The 22,324-nt window shown below is 41.0% G+C and overlaps 1 protein-coding gene across 1 annotated transcript in view; it reads left to right on the top strand.

The window, feature by feature from the left end:
* The first annotated feature begins 7,176 nt into the window (after positions 1-7,176).
* The window catches only part of Gna14 (G protein subunit alpha 14), a 186,741-nt gene continuing 171,593 nt past the window's right edge, over positions 7,177-22,324 (top strand). The window contains exon 1 of the mRNA XM_076843501.2: positions 7,177-7,828. Coding sequence (XP_076699616.1) covers positions 7,705-7,828 — 124 coding nt within the window. The 5' untranslated portion in view covers positions 7,177-7,704. The remainder of the gene's footprint in view (positions 7,829-22,324) is intronic.

Raw genomic sequence — 22,324 nt, 5'->3', positions numbered from 1 at the left:
AAAGTTCAAACTTTGCACAGTTGTTTGGAATAATTCCAACATCTGGTAGCAACAGCTGATGCAGACAGACAAGTTTTGGTAAATGATTTTGCTTTGGACTTATTAAATTGAGATGCCTTTTAGATATTGACATCAATGTGTTGAGAAGGCAGCTAAAGTTAGGATCAAGATTAAGATTTGAAGTTTAGAGAAAGCCATCGATGAATGGCAGTTTATATAGAAGAATAAATGTCTGAGCCAACTAAGAAGATTCTGATAACACTGAAGGGTCCTATACCCTATCAGGTATCAAAACATTCCCCCAAACCCATGTAATCAAATCTATAAATAGCTCCGTGGAATAGTGTAGACTCAAGGGAATGTATCTTGGTTAATATGATAATATATGACAAAGATTAAAATTTGATTAAGTGGAAAAGGGATGAAATGTTCCATTTTTGGTGTTAGTACTATTGGTTATCCATTTGGAAGAAAACAAACTTGGTCTCTTATCTTACACATTAAAAAAAAACAAACATCAAATAGGCTAAAACACTTAAATGTTAAAAACAAAATAATGAAAATAGCTACAGAAAAATTCAATGCTGCGTGCTCAGTCTAGAAATGGGGAGATCATTTTACAAAGACTAGAATTTTGGATGACATGCAGGAAAATAAAGATATTTGGCTATGTAAAAATAAAGTCTTTCCTATGGCAAGAGATTCCATGCAATGATAAAAGACAATGTACTTTTGAGTTTTCATTTAGATGACAAAGAACTGATATGTCATATTGAAGAGCTTACAGATTGTCAAGAAAAAGATAAATGACTTAATGTTTTTTTAAATGAGCAGAATATATGAACAGATAATTCACAGTGTGGCAAATACAAACTCTAACAAGCATACAAAGAGATATACAAATTCATGAAAAGTCAGGAAAAGGAAAACAACACTTTTGTATGATTTTATTCTGTCTGCCACAAACTAATGATCAATAATATTTGTCACTGGTGGGGATATAGAAAGATGGGTGCTCATATTTTTGGCACTAACTGTGGTTGCTTTAGTCTTTTTGGAATAGAATCTGGCCTCCTCTATTAAAATGAAAAAATGCATGTACCCTTTAATATAGCAATCTCTTTCCTGGGAATCTGTCCCATAGAGATAAAAACACTAATGCATGTAGATTCATATACACAGATGCTGTTAAACATCTAGTTTTAGTTGCCAAAAACTAGAAACAAAAATCAATGTCCTTCAAAGATGGAAAATTGAATAACATATGTTCCTTTCTCACATGGAATATTATACAGTCATTTAAAAGAGTGAATCAGATGTAAATTTGTTTATTTAAAAATATCCCCAGAAGGTATTCTTGGAGGAGAAAACAAAATATAGAGGCCATGTAATATGGTCCAATTTTAGAACTGAAAGTGAAAAACTTTCTTGTGTATGTTTATATATGCCTGTTAGAGTAGTTATGCTTATCTATGATTATAATAACATAAGAAAGTAGAGAAGGATACATATGTAGTAAAGTGTCAGCATCAGATACTTTAAGAGGAGAATGGTGTAAGTGGAGTAGGAAATTTAAACAAAATTGAAAGCAAGCAAAACAGAAATCTCTGAACTTCTTATCTTAAAGATTTCTAATTCTTACATTCTTGAGATCCTCCACTCCCATGAGAAGTGAGATCTGAAAACAAATAATAGCAATTCCCGCCCACTCATAGTCAGGTGTGCTTGGAGGCAGACTGCATTGTCTACAATTCTAGCCTTTTCAGCAGAAGCTGTATAATAAACAGTTCCTGGGCTTCAGGTGGAGAATATTTTGGAGCAACCTGTTGACATGCTGATTGCCTTAGAGGAACAAATGTTGAGTGCAACCAGCCACCAGCCACAATTATTACTCACTCCTTATCTGTCATTACTCTATCAATTTTCACCTACAATCTGGAGAAGATGTAGCAGAAGTTGTTCTCAAACCATTTTAGAGAACATGTTGGACTCAGAAAACTGAATGAAAAATTGGAAACACATTGGATTTATAAAAATGAACTATAAAATTTGGAATCATTTAGCCTAACCCATCTGGAATATGGCCAAGTTAATTCCTGTACTCCCATGGATAGCTATTTTGGTTAATATCATACTCAGCCAGGCACCAGGGTGCATGCCTGTAATCCCAGTGACTTGGGAGGCTGAGGCAGGAGGAGTGCAAGTTCAAGGCCAGTCTGGGCAATTTAGGGAGACCCTGTCCCAAAATTTAAAAAAAAATACAAAGGGCTAGGTTTATGGCTCCGTGGTAAAGCCACTGGTACCCACCCACCCCCCAAAAGAGTTAATACTCATGTATGTAAGTGAAGCAAAAATTTTATGAAACAATAAAACACGCAACATACTTCAATATTTTCTGTTTTTTATTTTATTCTTTTAAAAAATGCTGGTTATAATCCAAGAATGAGTCACAACTGCAGGTTGAAAAACTCTGAGGTAGAGCAGGGGTGTTAGTGGTATTTTAGCTTTGTGAATTTCCTCAAGGTCATATTTTTGTGTTACTTTTTGAAATTCTAAAGTGATACATTTATAAGAGAACAGCATCTTTCAGCCCTCTATTGTACATTCTCTGGCAGTTCTGAATTAGAAACAGGGCAGACATTAAGGGGACCAGTGGCAACTTGGGGTAGCTCATATACAAAGTTCCTCCTAAACCATAAATTCATTTGTTATAGTCTTGCTTATTGATTTTTCAGTCTTGGCCATAGAACACTTTCTCTCAGAGGAATTCTTCTTGGTTTCAATTTTTATTCAGCCCACTAAAGTTTGCTAATCTAAGAATCATGGATAAACAAGAAAACCCCTACCTCTGAGTACCTCTTAGATTAACAGAAGTAGACAGGTGTAATAGGATGGGAGTTTTTCCCACACTTTTTATCAGTGCATTATAGTTGAACATAATGATGGAATTCATTGTTATATATTTATACATGCACACAATATAGACAAGAATAAAATTTGGCTAATATCTCTCCTCTGTTTCCCCTTTTCCTCTCCACCACCCTCCTCCTGGTTCCTTTTCTCTATCCATCTCCCTTTGATTTTCAAAAGACCCCCCCAACATACCTTTCTTTTCTTTTTTCCTCTTTAGCTTTTGCATATGAGAAAAAAACATACAACCCTTGACTTTCTGAGTTTGACTTAGTTTGCTTAGCATAATGTTCTCAAGTTCCATCAATTTTCCTGCAAATTACATAATTTCATTCTTCTTTATGGCTGAGTGAAACTCCACTCTGTGCATATACCACATTTTCTTATCCATTCACCAACTGACACCTCGGCTGGTTATTTTGAGCTATGCTCCTACAGGGTAGGCTGTTGAAGAGGGGAACATAGGTGGTGGCAGCAGAGAAAGATGGGTTTGAGAAGAGGAGGAGATGGATTCCGAGAAGAGATTTGTTTGTAAAAGAAGTGACCAACTTTTCCTGGAGAAAGAGATGGCATTCCTGAAAGTGGGAACAGCATGCATCAAGGCACATCCATGAGGAGAATGTGCAGGTGCATCTGTCTAGAGTTTAGGAGAGCCGTGGGTGATGAGGCTAAGCAGAGGGAGAAGTTTGCAGAGGGTTTGTTGTGTATATCTGTAGGCCCCAAGAGCCACTCAGGTGACTTTGTGTTCTTACCAGGAAGCAGGAAGGGTTAGGTTCAGATTTTGGGGTCTCAGTCTTACTTCTTACCAGCAGACTACAGAACTACCTAAAGTCTGGAATTGTCTTGCTGTCTGAATCCTCGTGCCTAGTACTGGGGTTGGCATGACTCAATGAACATTAGAGGAATGCCAGGGAATGAGCTACCCAGGCAGCACTTGGAAGGCCTCTGACCGGGATCTAGTCTGAGCTCTAATCAGTAAGGGGAATAAAACAGAATTACAGCATTGTTTGGAATAATTTAGCAAAAAAAGTATCTTTCACTAAGAACTCTTCAAAACTACTCTTCCTGGAAAGATATTTCAAGTGAATCCATAACTTAAAATGATTCTTATCTTGACTCCAGATCCTAAAGATAAGGAAAATGGAGACAAATAAAATATAGAAGTAGAAAATAAATTGACTTTTGATATACTAGTTTTAAAGTTCCCATCAATAACAAGTTTACAATTATTTTTAATATCTTCATATAAGTATGAAAATCATCAAATAAATACTTTGAATGTTCAAGTTGGGTGAACCCTTTGAGTTTATTATAGTCCTTATCTTACAATTGAAGAGAGCAGGATCTACATAACTTCATGTGAGTTGCCCCAAATAATTTTCTACAGTTCTAATTAGAGCATAATTGTGACATTTATGACTCAGAGCATATACTAGAGTATATGTCCCCTTAGTCTCTTAAAAATGCAGATGTGTTCAAAGTTTGTAAGCTCAATTCACAATAGCTAAGCAGTGGAACCAACCTAGGTGCCCTCAATAGATGAATGGATAAAGAAAATGTGGTACAGATTCATAAAGAATGAAATTATGGCATTTGCTAGTAAGTGGATGGAACTAGAGGCTATCATGCTAAGTGAAATAAGCCAATCTCAAAAAACCAAAGACTGAATGTTCTAATTTGCATATGCTGACTCACAACAGGTGGGGTGGCACAGGGAGGTAGTGGAGATTCACTGAATTGGACAGGGGGAAATGGGGGAAAGTGAAGGGCAGTGGGAATGGGAAAGACAGTAGAATGAATTGGACATAACTTCCCTATGTTCAAATATGAATACACAACCAGTGTAACTCTGTATCATGTACAAGAATGGGAAGTTATACACCATGTATGTATGATATGACAAAATACTTTCTACTGTGATGTATAACTAAAAAGAACAACTAAAAAAAATTTAAAAATGCAAATGTGTTCTCATAATAAAATTTGTGGATCATACTGCTTCTATTTTTATATCTTGCCTTTTCACTTAATGAATTATTGATGATTCTCCCCAAATCTTAGTTTTTCATATATAATCATTCATCTCTAAACAAAGGGAGTACATTCCAGGAAATGCATAGTTGGGTAATTTTGTTGATGTGTGAACATCCTGGAATGTATACATACAATCTAAGATGGCTAGGTCATCAGCACTTGGCAAAAATAATCTTGTGGGACTACATTATATATGCAGTCTGTCACTGGCCAAACTGTCATTATGTGGTAATGGATCATATTTGTTATTCACATATTCACAATATTTAAAGGCTACATAACATCTCATTGTGTGGATAAACTAATTTACTGATTTAGTTTTTGTTGTTATTAGAAATAAAATCTTTGCCTATAAATCATGGGGACTTCTCCCTGATTATATCTTTTTAAAAAACTTTTTAGTTGTAAGTGGACACAATGCCTTATTTTTATTTATTCGTTTTTATGTGGTGCTGAGGATAGAACCAGGTGTCTCACCTGTACTAGGCGAGCACTCTACCACTGAGCAACCCCAGCCCCCTCTCCTTATATCTTATAAAAGGAATTATTGGTTTGATCAAAGGGGATGGACATGTTCAAGGATTCTGATATATACCAAGTTGAATAGCTAGGAAAGTTGTGCAGATTTTCCATAGTCTACATGTTATATGACTTTTGAAATCTTAGCATCTTGAGACCTCACAGGTCAGTTATTACAGCTCATTTGAAGTTCAAATTGGTCTAGTTTAAATCATTTTGAAATACTAATAATTATTCTGCAACCATTAGTTTAAGAAGCCAAGAAGTCTTATTCCTAAGCTATAAATGAATATTAAAAGCTAAAGAAGAAATGGATAACTAAATGGCCAAAGATCAAATTAGAAAAGTCCAAGAGTTTTCCTGTAGGGGTCACTATTACTGTCTATTTATGCCTGCCATGAAACTCAGAGTCAAGCTTTTAAGAGTGTATGCACACTCATTTTTAATGCCTGATTTGTCTACAGTTCCTCAACTGTAAAATAAATAAGACCTCGCAGCCAGAGAGCAGCATCATGCTAAGTTCTTTAAATTATGATACCACTCCACTCATATGCTTGAATTGATAAAATATATGTTACTCATACTTAAAGCACTTAGGCCTGCTCTTTATAGAGGAAGCATTAGCTAATTGCCTAATGCCATAAAGTGTGTACATGGCATATGCTGACTTGAGAAGTAGGGATTCTGTTGCTGTGGCCAACAGAATCCCTTCCTCCACTTTCCCTTTTTCTGCCTCAAAATCTATACAGCCAAAAATCAGATGTTGTAACTTGACCTTGTCATTTCAGTTGCTCCGAGGTGCTTTTTGATTTTCTGCCTTTTTTTTTTTTTTTTTTTTTATTAAGCCTGTTCAAACATGATCGGGACGTTCTAGGGGCAGGGCCAATAGGGTTGTGCAGACACACCTTACCAAGGCGGCCGGGACAGGGATTTTGCCAGGTGTGCCGGGAACGTGCCAGCCCTTCTACAAAACCGGAGTTTTTCCATCATAAAATGCAAAGCAGCCAGTGTTTTCCATGCCTCCCATCCTCAACCCCCCTCATCCGGTGCTGTAGGAAGAGCCGGGAGGATATTTACCCTGCACTCCCGCACTTTTAACTGAACCCAGTGGTGGCTGCAGAGCCAGCGGGCTGGGGCCCAGTCGCACTTGGCAGGCAGGCTGCCCAGCTGACCCGGGGCTGTAGTCAAGCTGCGCTGGGCTGGGGTGTCGGGAAGCGGAAGGAGCCTGTCTAGGAAACCCGAGTGTGTGCGGTGTAGAGGTGTGTGCAAGCCTCAACTTCAGATCCGAGTAGAGACCTCAACCTCGCTCCCGGCGCGCTGGGTCCCGAAGCAGACTCTTGGCTGGGCCCCACTCCTTCTCCAGCCCGACGCCGCCGCAGCCGCCACTGAGGCTGAGAGTTGGCGAAACTCACTCACCTGGCGGAACCCGGATCTGGCAGGAAGAAGGGCTTGGCGGCCGGAGCGTGCTGATTACAGCCACCTTGGCCGGCGTCCCGACCCGCACTGGGACACACGGCCAGAAAGGCAGGTGTGGGGGCTGCTCCCGCCGACCCCAGCCCGCACTCTCCAGCTCCGCGGTCGCCCTCTTTTGCCCCCAGGTGCCATTGGTTCGGGTGTCCCGAGGGCTTTCTCCGGCAGACGCCAGGGCTGCAGGTTCGAGACGCTCCGCCTCCTCCCGCCACTTAGATCCACCAGCACCAGGAAGAACCTTTCCGTTCGGTCTTAGTCTGTGGCCACTGCTGAGGTTTACGGAACTTTCCAAGCAAGGGCCAGCCAGGTCCTTTGCCTCCACCTCAAGCCGCGCCTGCCGCTCGCCTGCGACACCCCTACGCCTGGGAGGTCCCACTCTCCCCTCCCAGTCCCGAAACCCCAACCCCAACTCCTTCGCCTAACTGGGTGTCCTGCTACTGTGCCAAAGAGCGCGCGTTTCTTCCTGGGGGCAGCAGTCTCCCAACCTCGCGGCTAAGCCCTTTTCCTCCCCGGATCAAGTGTGGTGCTGGGTGAGCCCCGACCCGGGGTGCGTTTAAGCGCTCCCAGCGCTCAGCATTCGCCCTGGGCTCCGATCTGACCCTTGAGGAGTGAGTAAGCCCTCGAGGCCCAGGTTTCTTACTCCGAAACCCAAATCCGCCCAGGCGTTTTCTCTCCAAACTCTTGTTCCTGGCGCGGGTTCACCCGGCGGGCTGCCCCGCTGAGCTGAAGAGAGCGCCGGGAGACGTCGCCCCGTCGGGTGCTCGGCGCAGCATGGCTGGCTGCTGCTGTCTGTCTGCAGAGGAGAAGGAATCGCAGCGCATTAGCGCTGAGATCGAGAGGCAGCTTCGCCGGGACAAGAAGGACGCGCGCCGCGAACTCAAGCTGCTGTTACTGGGTGAGTGGTTGCGTGTCCCCGCGAACCCCAGTGCACTGGGGGTTCCCCTCCCAGTCCCTTTGCTAGCCATCCTCTAGTCGCGCCTGGAGCCCCGAGGGGTGCGGCACAGTTTCCTCAGGTTCCCTGCGGAATTTGAGGATGCCGGCAACTTGGGCCTTAGGCGCCAGTCCTTTGAACCTCTGGCAGGGCCACTTTTGAAAGTACCCTCTCACGACTTGGAAACAGGTCGGGGAAGTAACCGTTACCTCTGTCTGCTTTGTCCCATGGGTTTCAGTTTGCCTAAAACCTATTCCTCAACCCCCAGCGCACAGCTTCTGCGGATCCCAAGTTGGATGTCAGGGTTGGTAGTGGGGAAATGACGACCCCCATCTTCTTCCCAGGGGCAGCAGTCTCCATAGTTCTGGTCTGCAAAGTTTTCAATTCTAAATGAAGTGCAGTGGACTGGGCACTTAACAAGGGCAGCCTCGAGCTAAGTTCTTACTGGCATAACCTGGTGATGTGGCCAGGCGCTAACCCCATTTTAGAGAAGTATGGGAATTGGAAACCTGAGAAACTTGCCCTGAAACTAGCCTAATATCTCGTTTGCCTAGTGATGGGGGTGAAGCCCATGTCCTTAGCCTCTTCTGATTCTTGTGACCTCCTTCATCCGCCTCCCACGGGTCTGTCTCCTTGGCGAGGCCTTTGTGTTTGCAGCAAACCCAAGCCTCCCCTGCCACCTTTGGTTTGGCAGTCAGCTTTGTCCTGGGGTTCAGTTTTGCAACCCCAGCCACGCTGCTAATTCTTCATCTGTCTTTGGTGTCTCTGCAAAGGTCTTTCAGAAATAGAAAGAAAACAGTTTAAGGAGACAATTTTTGCTATAAGGCAAGGACCCCACACCTTCTGATCTTCTAAAATTGCCATTCAATAAATTTACTGTGTGAAGAATATTTATTTTTTCCTTCTTTCATATCAAGATATCCATTTCCCCTCTAAATAGCCACAAGTATTTCACCCTACAAGAATCAATACCTTTCATCCTCTGCTTGTTTATTCTTCTTTAAGTAGTCACTCTGCCTGAGAGCTTCAAGGAAAGACCGGTTGATCTAGTTAGCATAAAATAGAGGGCTTTTAGTCATACTGCTTTTGGACTAGGCAAAGAACCCCCCCCACACACACACACACATTTGTCCTGGGTTTAGAGAGTCTGGCCTGGTTTACCCTGCAGGCTGTGCCCTCCTCAAAGGGCTAAAAATCTGCTAGTCCAAGCAGGGTGGCCACCCACAGTCTACATTGCTCCCCTCCCTGATGCAAGTCCTGCATGGAATTCCCTGCCCCAAAGACCCCAAGCCTGCGGCTAGAGTCTGAGCCAGGAGAGACTGCAGGCCTGATCCCTGATTGCCCAAAGGGGCAGCTCTTTGCTAAAATTGTGGGGGAGCTTGAGAAGGTGGGCTAGGGGTCTCAGAAGACCTCCTTGAGGAGAGGGAGTCCGGGTGAAGAAAGAACAGACTGTCCATTGACCAGGGCTGTTCATTTATGTCTGGCCCAGAACTCTGAAGACTAAGAATTCAACATTGAACCTGGCCTTTGAGGCTGTCATAAAGGCAGATAAGTTAGGGAAGAGATTAACACTTTACAGTGATTGGCAGGCCCTCGTTTGTACTGGAGCCTTAGGTCCCGAACACCACAGGGGTAGTCATGGCCTTAGTTGCAGAGCTTTTCTTTTCAAGGGCAGGCTGAACCCTAGTTCATTTGAAATGCTTAGATCTGTGTTAGTATATGAAGTGCAGTGTCTAGAATATTCCAAGAGTTTGACAGATGCTGGCTGTTTATGTGAAAAAAATGTGCAGTCAGCTAAGCTATACTCTCTTGGTAATAAACCTATTCATTTGATATAAAATGCTTGCATTTGCACTCAGACTAGGGAAGAAATGTTTGTAGGTAAATTCTTTGCCCCTGAGAGTCAAATTTAATCCAGGTGACTAGAGGTCCTTCATAACCCTCATGCTCTTGTCTGGCTGGCCCTTGCTCCACCCTCCAAACCCCTCAAGGCATTGCCTAATCTCCAGGGGCCCCTGTTTTCATCATTAGTACATCATCTCTGTGACCATTTTTCTATTAAAAATACAGTTTTCAAACCACATGGAGCTGTCCAGAACCCCTCAAATGAACTAAAAAACAATAACCTCTGATTTCTTTCAATCTTTAATTGTGGGGCACAGTCTGTTCATCTCCAGATAAAGGAAAAGACAATGACTTGGATAATGCAAGGGTCAGGAAAGGGTGTATGCTGTTTGTTTGAAGTCATAGAGTTGGAGCAAAAGAATTACAATATTCTCTACAGTGGGTGAATTAGATCAGTCGCTGTTTAAGTGTCTTAGATGAAAATCCCACTTTGCAAATGGGCATTTAGGATTGTGTGTGAAGCATGGAATGTCCTGAAAAGCCACGGACTCTCTCACAATGAAGCATGGTTTTGCAACAAGGATAAGGATACTTTCCAAGTGCATTCAGTGGAGCAGTATCCTGTCTGTGCTTAATAAAAGCATGGGTCACTGTCCAGTAGGGAAAGATAAAAACTGTTGTCTAGTAATTGTGAGATGCCAGTGTGAGACCTCATCTGGAGGAGATAAGGAAAGTAAAGAATATGGTTGAGTTTAGTAGTAAGAAATTCCTTATCAGTTCCTTGGACAAAGGAAGGATGGAAAGGAGTTCTGATAAGAACATTGATGGGTAGTATTCAGTATAGAAAGAAACTGCTCTGTAGCAAGGATGTGTGATCTTTTAATGACTTAGTGTTGCTTGCTAATTGGGCTGAGTGCTTCCAGTAACTCTGATCGCAGACTTCATCTTGGAACTCTCTAGAAGGAAGGAAAATTGATATTTAACTTACGCTATTTGTATTAGTTTGCTATGGCTGTCATAACAGAACACCACGGTCTTGAATACTTAAGCAACTAAATTTCATCTTTTTACAATCTGGAGAATGAAAGTCCAAGATTAAGGTATCAGCATGTTGGGTTTCTCTGGAATCCTCTCTCCCTGGCTTGCAGACAGCGGCCATCTCACCATGTCCTTGTGTGGCCTTTCCTCTGTGCAAGGACATCCTTGCCCTCTCTTTCTCTTCCGGGGTCACTAGTCCTTTTGGATTAGGGCCCTACTTGAAGGGACTCTTTATCTTAATCATCTTATCTCTAAACACACCTACCTTCTAAAATACTGGCATTTTAGAACTCCACCTTCATGAGTTTTGGCAGGACAACATAATTTAGCTTATAACAACTGATATAGTGGTTAAAAAATGTAGATTTTTAGGCCAGTCTGTCTGGGTTCAAATGCTGGCTCTACCATTTCTTGGCTGTGGACTAACCTCTGGGATTTTGCTGGCAGTGAGTACTAAGTGTCAGCTATCATTGCTTCATTTTTAGTATTTTCCGGCTGAAATGAGGTGTCCTTTTCCAGTGTAGTTGACTAGTTACAGATCATGTAGCAGCTTGTCTAAATTTTCCTGGTAGTGATTTAGCAGAAATATTTTCTATGAGTTTCTTCTAGGGTTTTCTGACCAATAAATTGATTTTTTTAAAAAATTTCTCTTCCTACTTAAACCAAAGAGTTTAAAGTCTGTATCCCATAAAGTTTTATTGGCTTAGTTATAACAAAGTCTTTTAGAACTAGCTATCATGTTCTCCAGTGGGAAGTCCATTAGAGGAAATGGCACAGAAAATGTGGGTTTCTTGGTAGAAAGCGACAGATAATGTGCCCATGGTCATTCAGCTCAGACTAGTTCAATCCAACAGACTTTTTAAACATGCGAGGCATGGTTCTCAGTGCAGGGAATAATTTCGTAGGGCTGAATTGGAGGGGGCTAGTTCATAAGTAGCGGTTATAAGGTAGATGTTCATGAAAACTTAACAGAGATTAAGAGGTGGTACAAGCAGAGTAGGACTGGGGAGCTTCTGGATGAGGGATCATCTGAATTGGGCCTCAAAACACTGGGAGTGTAGGATGCTAACAACCATCTACATACTGTGGAGAAACTTGCAGACTCTCCCCACTTACCGAGAGAATTTTCTGAGAATGGTAAGTGATGATCTCAGCCTCTGGGATAATATGAAGGAGTTCTTTACGGGCAAGATTTTGTTGAGTATTTGTATATTTTATCTTAACTGTGCATGTAAGTATTGTGTTCATTATGAAATGTTAATACAAAATGGTGAATTTCCCCCAAAAAATTCTTCAGAAAGAGAGATTGTGTGGCTTTCTGTGTGTGTGCTTTGTCTTTATCTGTGCTTATGTCCATCCTGGCTGGAATAAAACAGACCCGGCAAGATGGGCTGCTTCCATCCATGGCACAGCAGACCCTGGAGACCTCTCAAGAGGCAAAGCAAGAACCCCCTCTTCTTTCTGCCTTTAAATGCATTACAGAACATTTTGAAATAGTGACCTTTTACCCTTTGTGCCTTTTCAAATAAATTCTGTTGATATTTCACATACTGTAAAAGATGCGGATCTTAGGTGTACAAATCGATGTGTTCAGCGCGTAGGCATACTCATGCTCTAGAACATGTCCATCATCCCTTGTGACCTTTTGCAGTCATTCTCCTCCCTCAAATCTTTCCTTTTTAACTCCTGATTTGGAGCCATTTTCAAATAGCTACAAAAATAAGAATAAAAATATAAACTACACAGGAATACTCTTCCAAATTCACTGACTGTTGAATTTTTACCCCATTTTTTTTCTCATTCATGGGTTCTCTTCAGTTTTTCTGAAATGTTCCAGGTTACATTATGCAGTGTGGCCTGTACTTCTAACTACTCCAGTGTGTTTTCTCTAAATATCTTACATGAGCATAGTCCACTTACAAAACTCCAGTAAACATATCCTGCATACACGGTGTGTGTGCAAACTATTCTCTATATCCCAGTTTGGGCAGTTGGCCCAAGAATGTCCTCAGTAGCATTTCCTCATCCACAGCCCATGGTCTAGTGTAGGCTCTGATGTTGCCTTGGTTTCTCATGTCTTTTTAGTTTTCTTTAACTTGGAACATTTCTACAAACCCTCCTTGCTTTCGTAACATTGAATTGTTGAAGAATACAGTACTTGCTCCCTTTTTAAAACAGAATTTTGGATTTGTCTGATCTTATGATTAGAGACTCCAGCTATGTGTTCTTGGCTGGAACACTGCATAGGTGATGTGTCTTTCTTAGGGGACAGGGGTCACATCTGGAGATGCACCATGTCCATCTTCTCCTCATTGGTGATGTTAAATTTAATCATCTGGTCAAGATGTTGCTTATTTTATTCATTGTTATCATAATTTTGTGATGATACCCACAAATGCCCTGTTCCTCATCAAAATGTTGTTCTTAGTCACTTTTTAAAAAAAAATTGCAGTGCTGGGATGGAACCAGGGTCTCCAGGCTCCAAAAGTTGATTTAGTATCCTTTGATTACTCCTGCCTGATCCTGTCTACGACATGACGGCCACTCCAGCACTCTACCCACATTTACCAGTTGGCACTTGACATTCTGCAAGAGCCTTTCCCTTTCCCTTATTCATTTGTCACTCTATAGACAGACTCCTTTGGTATGCAGAATGAACCAGATATGTGTCCTGAGATCCCCTTCAAGTTGGCTTCTGTGTCACTGTGACACATTCTCAGCATTTTGGGGGAGCATTTGTTTACTTCCTGGTGTAACAAGATGCTCCAGGCTCATTTTGTCCCCACCCGTCCCCTTGGGAGCATTCAGCCATTTCTCCAAGGGGCCTAGCTTTTAGTGGAGGACTGTACCTTTTAAGATATTTAAGCCATTTAAAACAAAGATACCAACCCCACTAATTCAAATCACTCACTCACATCTAAGTACCCAAAGAGCTGCGTTTCTAAAGCTTGTCATTAAAGGATGAAATTTTTGAGGCTTTAATGAGTCTTAAACTGTGAGCAGATATAAAATGGAAAAATTGGATAATGGAGTTTGGCAAAAAAGCAAGGTAAAAAAATGTTTTAACCCTGAAGGGGTCTTGTTTTTTATTAATTTATTTATTTTGGGTCTTTGTGAAAGATGATTTTGTGTTTATGTCATCTTTTGCTTCATCTTTTCCTATGATACCTGAATCACAAGGAGAAAATATTATTGTAAGAACTCCTATCTGTGGGTGTCAGGGAGATGGGGAGGCAGAGAAAAGGGCTTTCAGTGAATCATTGTAGCTAAGTTATGATGTTACTAAAGACAGAAGTTGAATTGTAACAAAGAGGAGCCTTTTTTGGGAAAGGTTCTCATCAGGCCATTTCATAGAATTGAAGGATTGAATAATGGAGAATGAGGAAAGAGCAAGTGCCAAGGCAGTTGGGGCGGGGGGTGGACCCTCTCCAGGCACAGCTATCACTGTGCCTGAGTCCACTCCCTTCTGAGCATCAGAACCCTCTGGGCTGACTTCCATAGCCCTGTGGAAGCAGAAGACTTCCACATTGTCAGGTGTACCATGGTCAGGGTGTACTCCTAGATCCATGGGTTCTGGCCAGGGGCTGTGCATCACAGACATGGCTGTCACCTGAGTGCAGATGACCTGAGGTAGGGATCCCTGGGAGCCAGGCAGCCATGGCAACGGAGGAAGGAAGTGTACTAGTAGAAATCCAGGGCTCTAAAGGTAGAAAGAACTGCAGGAGCCTCTGCGGGAACCCTGACTTTCATTATGAGCATTTGGCTCTCTGCTGACACATCCATCAATTAGCCATGTTGGCCAGGGTTCTGGTTGCAGATCATTTAAGCAGAAGAATAATTTATTGGAAGGGAAGCAGGAAGCTCTGAATCAATGGGAATTAGAGAGCAGACTCAGCAAAAAGGCAGGACCCAAGGGAGTCTTGACATAGCAAGACCAGGCTGCCAAAAACACAGCTAGGGGACTCCACAGCCCTCATCAAGTTGCTGCTTGTGCTGGACACTTAACCTCCATAACAGCACTGCAAGTCACCTGTGCCCATTTCCTACATCTTTGTGTCACTTTGCAAAACCTCAGGCTGTCTGACTGTACTCAGTTACCAGGAGGCAGTATTGCATGGTGGTTAGAAGCACATTCCTAAAGCCAGCGCTCTGGGTTTAGAGCTTTCTAGGCTCTTCTACTGATGAGCTGCATGCATCCTTGAATGTATGTTGAATGTACCTTAGTTTTTCTCATCTAGTAAATGGGAATAACAACATATTAGGTTTATACTATTATGAGAATTCAATAAAATGGGTCATTATTTTTAAAGCATTAAGAGTGGTGCATGAAACATGGGTTGTATTACCTCTTTTCTTTTCTTTTTTTTTTTTTCTTTTTGGGTACTAGGGATTGAACTCAGGGGCACTCGACCACTAAGCCACATCCCCATCCCTATTTTTTATTTTATTTAGACACAGGATCTCACTGAGTTGCTTAGCACCTTGCTAAGTTGCTGAGGCTGGGTTTGAACTCCCAATCCTCCTGCTCCAGTCTCTGGCGCCACCTGGGATTACAGGTCTGTGCCACCATGCCCGTGTACTATCTATTTTCAGTGCTAGTTGAATAAAATTATTTTAGCTGAGGCTTCTCCCATAGGAAGGGGACTCAGCTGCTTTCCACCTTTCTTGGAATTCAAGATGATGCTTAGACACTCCAAATGACAAAGGTAGTCTGTTCTAAATGCATCAGGAGATACAAACTGAAAGAAAAATCTAAATGCAAGCTTTCAGATGATCAAAGCATGAGAAGAAAAGGAAGCTGATGCTTTTAATGGAAGCCATATTTAATTGCATTGTAATTAACATCTTGTGTTTTATCATGAGTTTATTTTATAGGGATAGGAGCATTTCACACATGTGTCCTAGCATCCCAGGAAACTTCCACAACCCATATTCTGGCACTCTCTCTACTGCTGAAGCACTTCCCAGATCTCATCATTACCTCCACTTCCCAAAGCTGTGATCTCAGGCAGGACCATCACTACCCCTCTGCTTTACTGCACTGTCCTCCCAACTTCCCACTGTCCACATTTGCCCTTTTTTGTTCATTTTAAACTTGTATCACTACCTTGCTCAAATTCAATGTCTAACCTTGCCCTTGGAGTCAACTCCAAATGCCTGCCCGCCTCTTTGAATGCAAATAGGGTCACTCTTCCTCTGGTTCATTGTGCTGAAGTCATACTCACCTTCTTTTTCCTTGAACACTCCAACTTTTTTTTTCTTTTTTTTTTTTGCCTGTGGATCTTTGGGTTTGCTCCTTCTGCCTAGAACATTCTTTTCTGTTCCCTACTCTCCCTCCAAGTCGATGGCTGTTTCTTCTTTATCTTCACATCTAGGCTCAGAAGTTCCTCTCTACAAGGCCTTTCCTGATCACGATATCTTTGCATCTTTTGCTTTTCATTGTTTGTTTCTATTACTTGGTTTTGTTTCTTCACTGTTTTGATTTTGGAATTAAACTGGAATTCTTACTTGTTTATTCATTGGCTTGTCTGCTAGATGACAAGTTCTGTGAGACAGGAGCTGTGCCTGTTTCGTTCCTAAGTCTGGCTCTGAAGCAAAATTGTGCCTGGCACTGTATGGCACAGTGCAACCCCTGGACAAGCCAGAATGATGTCTGACCAATCAAATGATGCAGTCCATATGAATATCAAATATCAAATATTTTTCAATGAATACATCTATATACACCCATTTTACAGATAGAAAGAAAAAGTCATCATGATTTTCAGAGTTCTGTTTCTGCTGAACTATACCAGATATTAAATATATTGGTCAGTACTCTTAGTGTTAATCATAATCAATTTTAACAATAGAATGGATGAACAAGTTCAAAAATACTTTTGAGTTTAAGAAAATTAAAATTGCTTATGGGAATTGCTGGCATGGAAATGCATTCCCTATATGGTTCAAATTTTGCAGAACTTATATTTTCCTAGCAATCTAGGGGTGAGGTTAAGTTGACATCCACTCAATTATTAGTGAACAATTTTCAGGGACTAGAAGAACCAGATCTTTGTCACCCTCTTGCCTTCCAGGGTGTGTCTCTTGGGATTAAGGAGTCCAATATGAAGAGGGTCAAGGTAGATGAGACAAAGCAATATTCTTGGAATTGTGGGACCTCCACCACCTAGAAAAAGGAAATTAATAACAAACAACAGTGAGAAGTGATGAGAAGATGGAGAATTAAAGGCAGGAGAGGAAATTTGATTAGTTCATGACCCAGTTTTACTTAATGGAAACTGTTTCCTTTTCTGAAGTCACTTCTCCAGGAGCACCTAAAAATCAGCCATAAACATGTCCCAAGTTCACATCCCTCTCTTACTCCACTTTCCATGGTGCTATCAGCCAGTGCATGAAGATCAACAGCATGAAGCCTCTGCTGGTGCCTCTACTCAGAGAGCAGGGACCTAATATGCACCCAAAATACAGAGTGCCTCCCTTTATGTGGTGGCCTGTTCTTAAAAATACTGTTGAGCAATTTCCATGTGTGAACATCGTAGAGAGCACTGACACAAACCTCAATGTCACAATTGACTATACAGTAAGCCTGTATGATATAATCTGTTGTCCCTCAGCTATAAACCTAGTCAGAAGAGTGCTGTCCTGAATACTGGAGGCGATTGTAACACAAGGGGTAAGTATTTGTGCATCTCAACATATCTCAACATAGAAAAGGTACATTAAAAATATTAGGTGATAGAAAATTTTCAGCTCCATTATAATCTTATGGAACCACCATCATGTTTGGAGTCTATTCTGGAAGGAAACATTGTTAGGTGGTCCATGACTATAGAGAATTATGAGATGAACAGTGAGATTAAGCTCAGGAAACCTAAGCTGATTTTATAGGTGTGTGGGAGAGAGAATGAGCAGAGGCTGAATACTGGTATATGACCAAGACCTTCTCTCTGAACTCGGGTTCCTCGCCTGTAAAATGAAAGGTTTGGACCAAATAACCTCTGAAGTCGTCTGTCTTCTGTCAACACATGTTTCTACCAGTGATTCTCAAAGTGTGTTCCTAGAATCAGGAGCAACAGCATTAGCACCTCCTGGAACCTAATTGTGAGGGCCACATTGCACTCCCATCGTGGCTCTTTGAATCAGGAATTCTGGAGTGAAGCCAGTAATCATATATTAATAAGCCCTCTACATACTCATCAGCCTGGGGCTCAAGAACTGATCAACCTCTGATTGTTGCTCTAACCTCCCAAACTAAACTTTTAGTAGACATCCAGGAGATACCTGATGTTGACCTGTTCAGGAGAAACTTTCTTGAAGCAATTCCCGCTTCTTCAACTTGAGATTGGGCAATTTTTAGGGCTCTTTTAGCATTTTTCCCAGTTGCCAGACTGGTAGAAAAAAAAGAGCAAGCACATATTTTTTTGTACATTTACTTTGGTGTGAGTTGTTAAGAAATGCAACAGGGTTTCCTGTTTGCAAGACCCTTGCATTTTGGTGCATCCTCACGAGGCTGTGCTCACATTCACTGCAACGGCTTTGCGCCATTAATGGCTATTATAGCCATTAAGTAGTTATCTTTCTTAAATGGACTTGATGCTGCAGAGGAAACACATCCTAGAACAAACCACCATGTATCAATCTCCTCCTTTTGAAAAATTTCCTTCCCTGGAACATGGACTGATATTTCTAGTAAAAGAGTAATATTCCTGATAGTAAATTCACACTTTTAATGAAGTAACTGATAAATTCATATTTTGTATTTTTTTGGTTTTATTAAATGAGAGAAAAAGTTGAGATTAGTGTGGCCCAAAAGGCATCTTCTGCGTTGATGGTCATTTGTCAGTCATCGTCAGTTGAATTATCCATGTCTTTGTTCTCTGGAAACCCCCATGAGTGAGACCTTTTTAAAACAGTGCTTCCCTAGAATTTTTTTTTTTTTTGATTTTCATTGCTTAGTTACTGTCTAGCTGGAAAATATAAGCTAATTATTTTACCCAAATGAAATAAATGAATGTGAAAAATCCTTTGTAGAATCACTATCTAATCTGCATAGTGATCTGTCATAGTAGTCAAGTCAGTGCCACTCAAAACGCAGGTGTGTGGCCCCATGCAGTCTGTGCACACAAGACTGCTAGAGAAACTAAGAGTAAGTTTAAAAATTCTTATAGCAATTTAACATTACTGTGGCATCAGAGAACTTTTCTTGTTGTTCAAGAATGTGTTCATCCTTAGCCGATGGAAAAATTTAAAAACTTAGTCCCTTACTACAAAGTTCGAGAAACACAAATGCAAACCTTCATTGCATAGATGGGGTGACAGACCAGGGGACTGAAGCGACTGGGCAGATGTCCCAGGCTAGGTGGCCAGGAGCTGTCTGGCAGAGGAGCTGAGGCAAGAAATCTAGTTGCTTAGTTGCCCATCCCTCTCCCCTCCCTCTGTCTTTATCAAGTTAGTCAAGGATTTGTGTTGAATTTCTCGACTTCGAAGTCAGCATTGACTATTCAACATTGCATTGATTTGGGAACACCTTTCCAGGAAAACAAAAGCCACCAGAATAAGTGTGTATAACAGTGTAAAGGCACCTCAACCTCAAACATGTGATCTTGTATGGAAATAAGTCTTGGAATCAAGGATAGAAGGTGATTGACTTTTCTCTTTTTCCTCTAACTAGACAGTACAACTGTAAAATAAAACTGCTTGTGTTATTGACATATAGCCTTTATTTTCATGAAATCAATTTCAGTGCTGAAATTTGGTTAAAAAAGACACCTGTGTGTAGTGCCATGAACCCACTGGGACCTATTTCAAATGGTCTTGTAAGAAACCTTAAAGTTTGAGGTCTTTCATATAAAGAAGATTTAAACACTGGAGTAGTGTGAGAGTTTCAACATGCACTATCATTTTCTCCAGTGTCTGAATAACTGTGGATGGGCCACATCTAAGCAATGCGTGGATCCAGGAGAAGTTTCACATGAGACCTTAAACTTCACGAGGGAGGGCTCTGCTTCCTTACCCTGAATCCTCAGCACTAAGCACAGAGCTTACCTCAAGTACTGATAAAATGAATATGCATGTTTCTCTCTCTAGAGTGGTTTACATGAAATATCATTTGGGTAGTCTGAAGAATTCCTTAAGGAAGCTGGATCTCTCTGTTGTTTAGGATGAAAGAAATAAGATGTAGGGATGGACCTTGAAGAAAGGAAAATTAGAAAACTCCAGGATTTTTATGTCTAATACTTAAATATTTTTTAGTTGTTGATGGACCTTTATTTAATTCATTTATTTATATGTGGTGCTAAGAATCAAACCCAGTGCCTCATACATGCGAGGCAAGCTCTCTATCACTGAGCCACAACTCCAGCCCCTATGTCTAATATCTTGATAATTACTCATTATGAATTTGTACGTATGCCAGGATTAGTGGTATTAAGATATGAAAATTGAGCCTGGATCCCAGGAATAAGATGAAATCTTGAAAAATGTATTTCTATAAGGACTTTTCCTAATAACTGTCTGCGGTAGGATTTTGATATGTGAAAAACATATTGCCAAATTGAGAAGTCTGCTAATTGTTCCTTTCTGTTTCTTTTTCCTGAAATAATTTACCCAAATCAGAATCTGATGAGTCTTGGCTTTTTTTTTTTAGTTTTTAGTTGTAGTTAGATACAATCAATGCCTTTTATTTATTTATCTTTATGTGACTCTGAGGATTGAACCCAGTGCCTCACATGTGCCAGGCAAGCATTCTACCACTGAGCCACAACCCCAGCCCCAAGAGTCTTGGCTTTTATTCTATTATGAATAACACTAGTAATGTAAACAACAGTAATAAAGCAGTAATGTTTATACATCCAATCATCGTTCCACTTAAATGAATGATCTCATTTCTCACCATGTTTGAGGTACAGTTAGTATTATACTTTCTATTCTATAGATGAAGAAACTGAGACTAGGAGACAAGGTTCACCGCCAGCATAGAGCCAGGTTTGACCCCAGTCGGTCTGACTTCAGGGCCCATCTTAATCAGGCTTGCTTCTGTCTCCCAGAGTCACATGTCTCACAATCATCTACCCCAAGAGACAAATCTCTGTGCCCTTCTTGCCATCCTCTCTGCCTGTGTTCCCTTCCCCACCTCTTGACCAGATTACTTCATCATCTATACTCCCTTGTTCATTCTGCACACTCCCAGCCAGAGCAACTTTTTAAAAATGTAAATCAAATTTTGTTTTCCTGCTGAAACCCTTTCTATGTCTTCTCATTGTCCTTGGATGCAAATCTGAAATCTGTGCATAACTTTTGAGACCCTCTACCTGTTCCATGGTGACCCTGCTGCTATGATTCCTCGTGATTATTGAGTTTTGGCCATAGAACATTCTTTTAAGACCATTCATTGACCAGACTCTTCCTCCTTCGCCTCTGCAATGCCGACCCACCAGCCTACAGCCCTCTCCTTTACTAGTCTTCTAGCTCACTGGTATTCATTTTCAGAATGTATCTTAAATATCCCTTCTTTCTTGAAGCCATTGTTGACTTCCTACTCCAAATTAAGTCCCTCAGAATATTCTCTTCTAGTATCTTCTACATTATTTTTAGGAAAGATCCTAGTTTGACACTTTATTAATCATCCATCTTTTCTTTAGATTATAAAATTTGGAAGCAAAGGACAATTATAACCAGTGAATCCTTGACATTTTGTATAGTGCTTGGTGCTCCATAAACATGGAGCATGTTAACATTTACAAAATGGAAAAATATATTGCCATTTAGCATCAATATTATTGCATAAAATAAAGGACATTTTGACTTCACAAAGGAGAAAGGGAACAATAGAGGATACTTTAAATTAAATAAACATAAATCTATGACTAACCATTTGTCCTTTTTAAAATTCATCTTATACTGAGATGAACTTCATTACATACTGACATTGGACTGTGGGTTGATGTTATGAAGGCAATAATTTATTGTATGTATCTGTTTGTTTAGTAAGCTTTCAGATTTTTTTTTTCTGCATGAATGTAAACAGATGAACCATTTTTACGTCTTTTTTAAACATTTAAAGTGGCATATTTGTGAGAGGGAGGCTAGGAGTCCTGAATATCCATTATTTCCTCTTCCTTTAATGATAGAAGTTTTATCTAGGCACAAGGACACTCAAAAGACTAAATTTCTAAGCATTACTTGCTGATAAATGTGGCCATATGACCAAGTGATAGCTCATGAGATATAAACTGAAGTGATACAGGCAATTTTTGAGTTGTGGCCTTCAAAGGAAAGGATATCTTCTTCCCTTCTAGAGAAGGTCTCTGAACCATGAGGCAGCAATGTTAGCCCTGAGCGCTGACTGATTGGACATTTGAGTTATGGCAGCTAATCGACATAGTAGCTAACAAACTATTATCCACTGTTTTGCACTTTTGTGTTTGTTTTATACCAAGGATTGAACCCAGGGGTGCTTAACCACTGAGACACACCCCCAGCCCTTTTAAAAAATATTTTATTTAGAGACACGGTCTCACTAAGTTGTATAGGGCCACACTAAGTTGCAGAGGCTGGCTTTGAACTTGTGATTCTCCT

This window comes from Callospermophilus lateralis, chromosome 2 (genome assembly GCF_048772815.1).
Source record: "Callospermophilus lateralis isolate mCalLat2 chromosome 2, mCalLat2.hap1, whole genome shotgun sequence".
Lineage (NCBI taxonomy): Eukaryota > Metazoa > Chordata > Mammalia > Rodentia > Sciuridae > Callospermophilus > Callospermophilus lateralis.
This window is presented reverse-complemented; position numbering and strand designations above follow the sequence as displayed.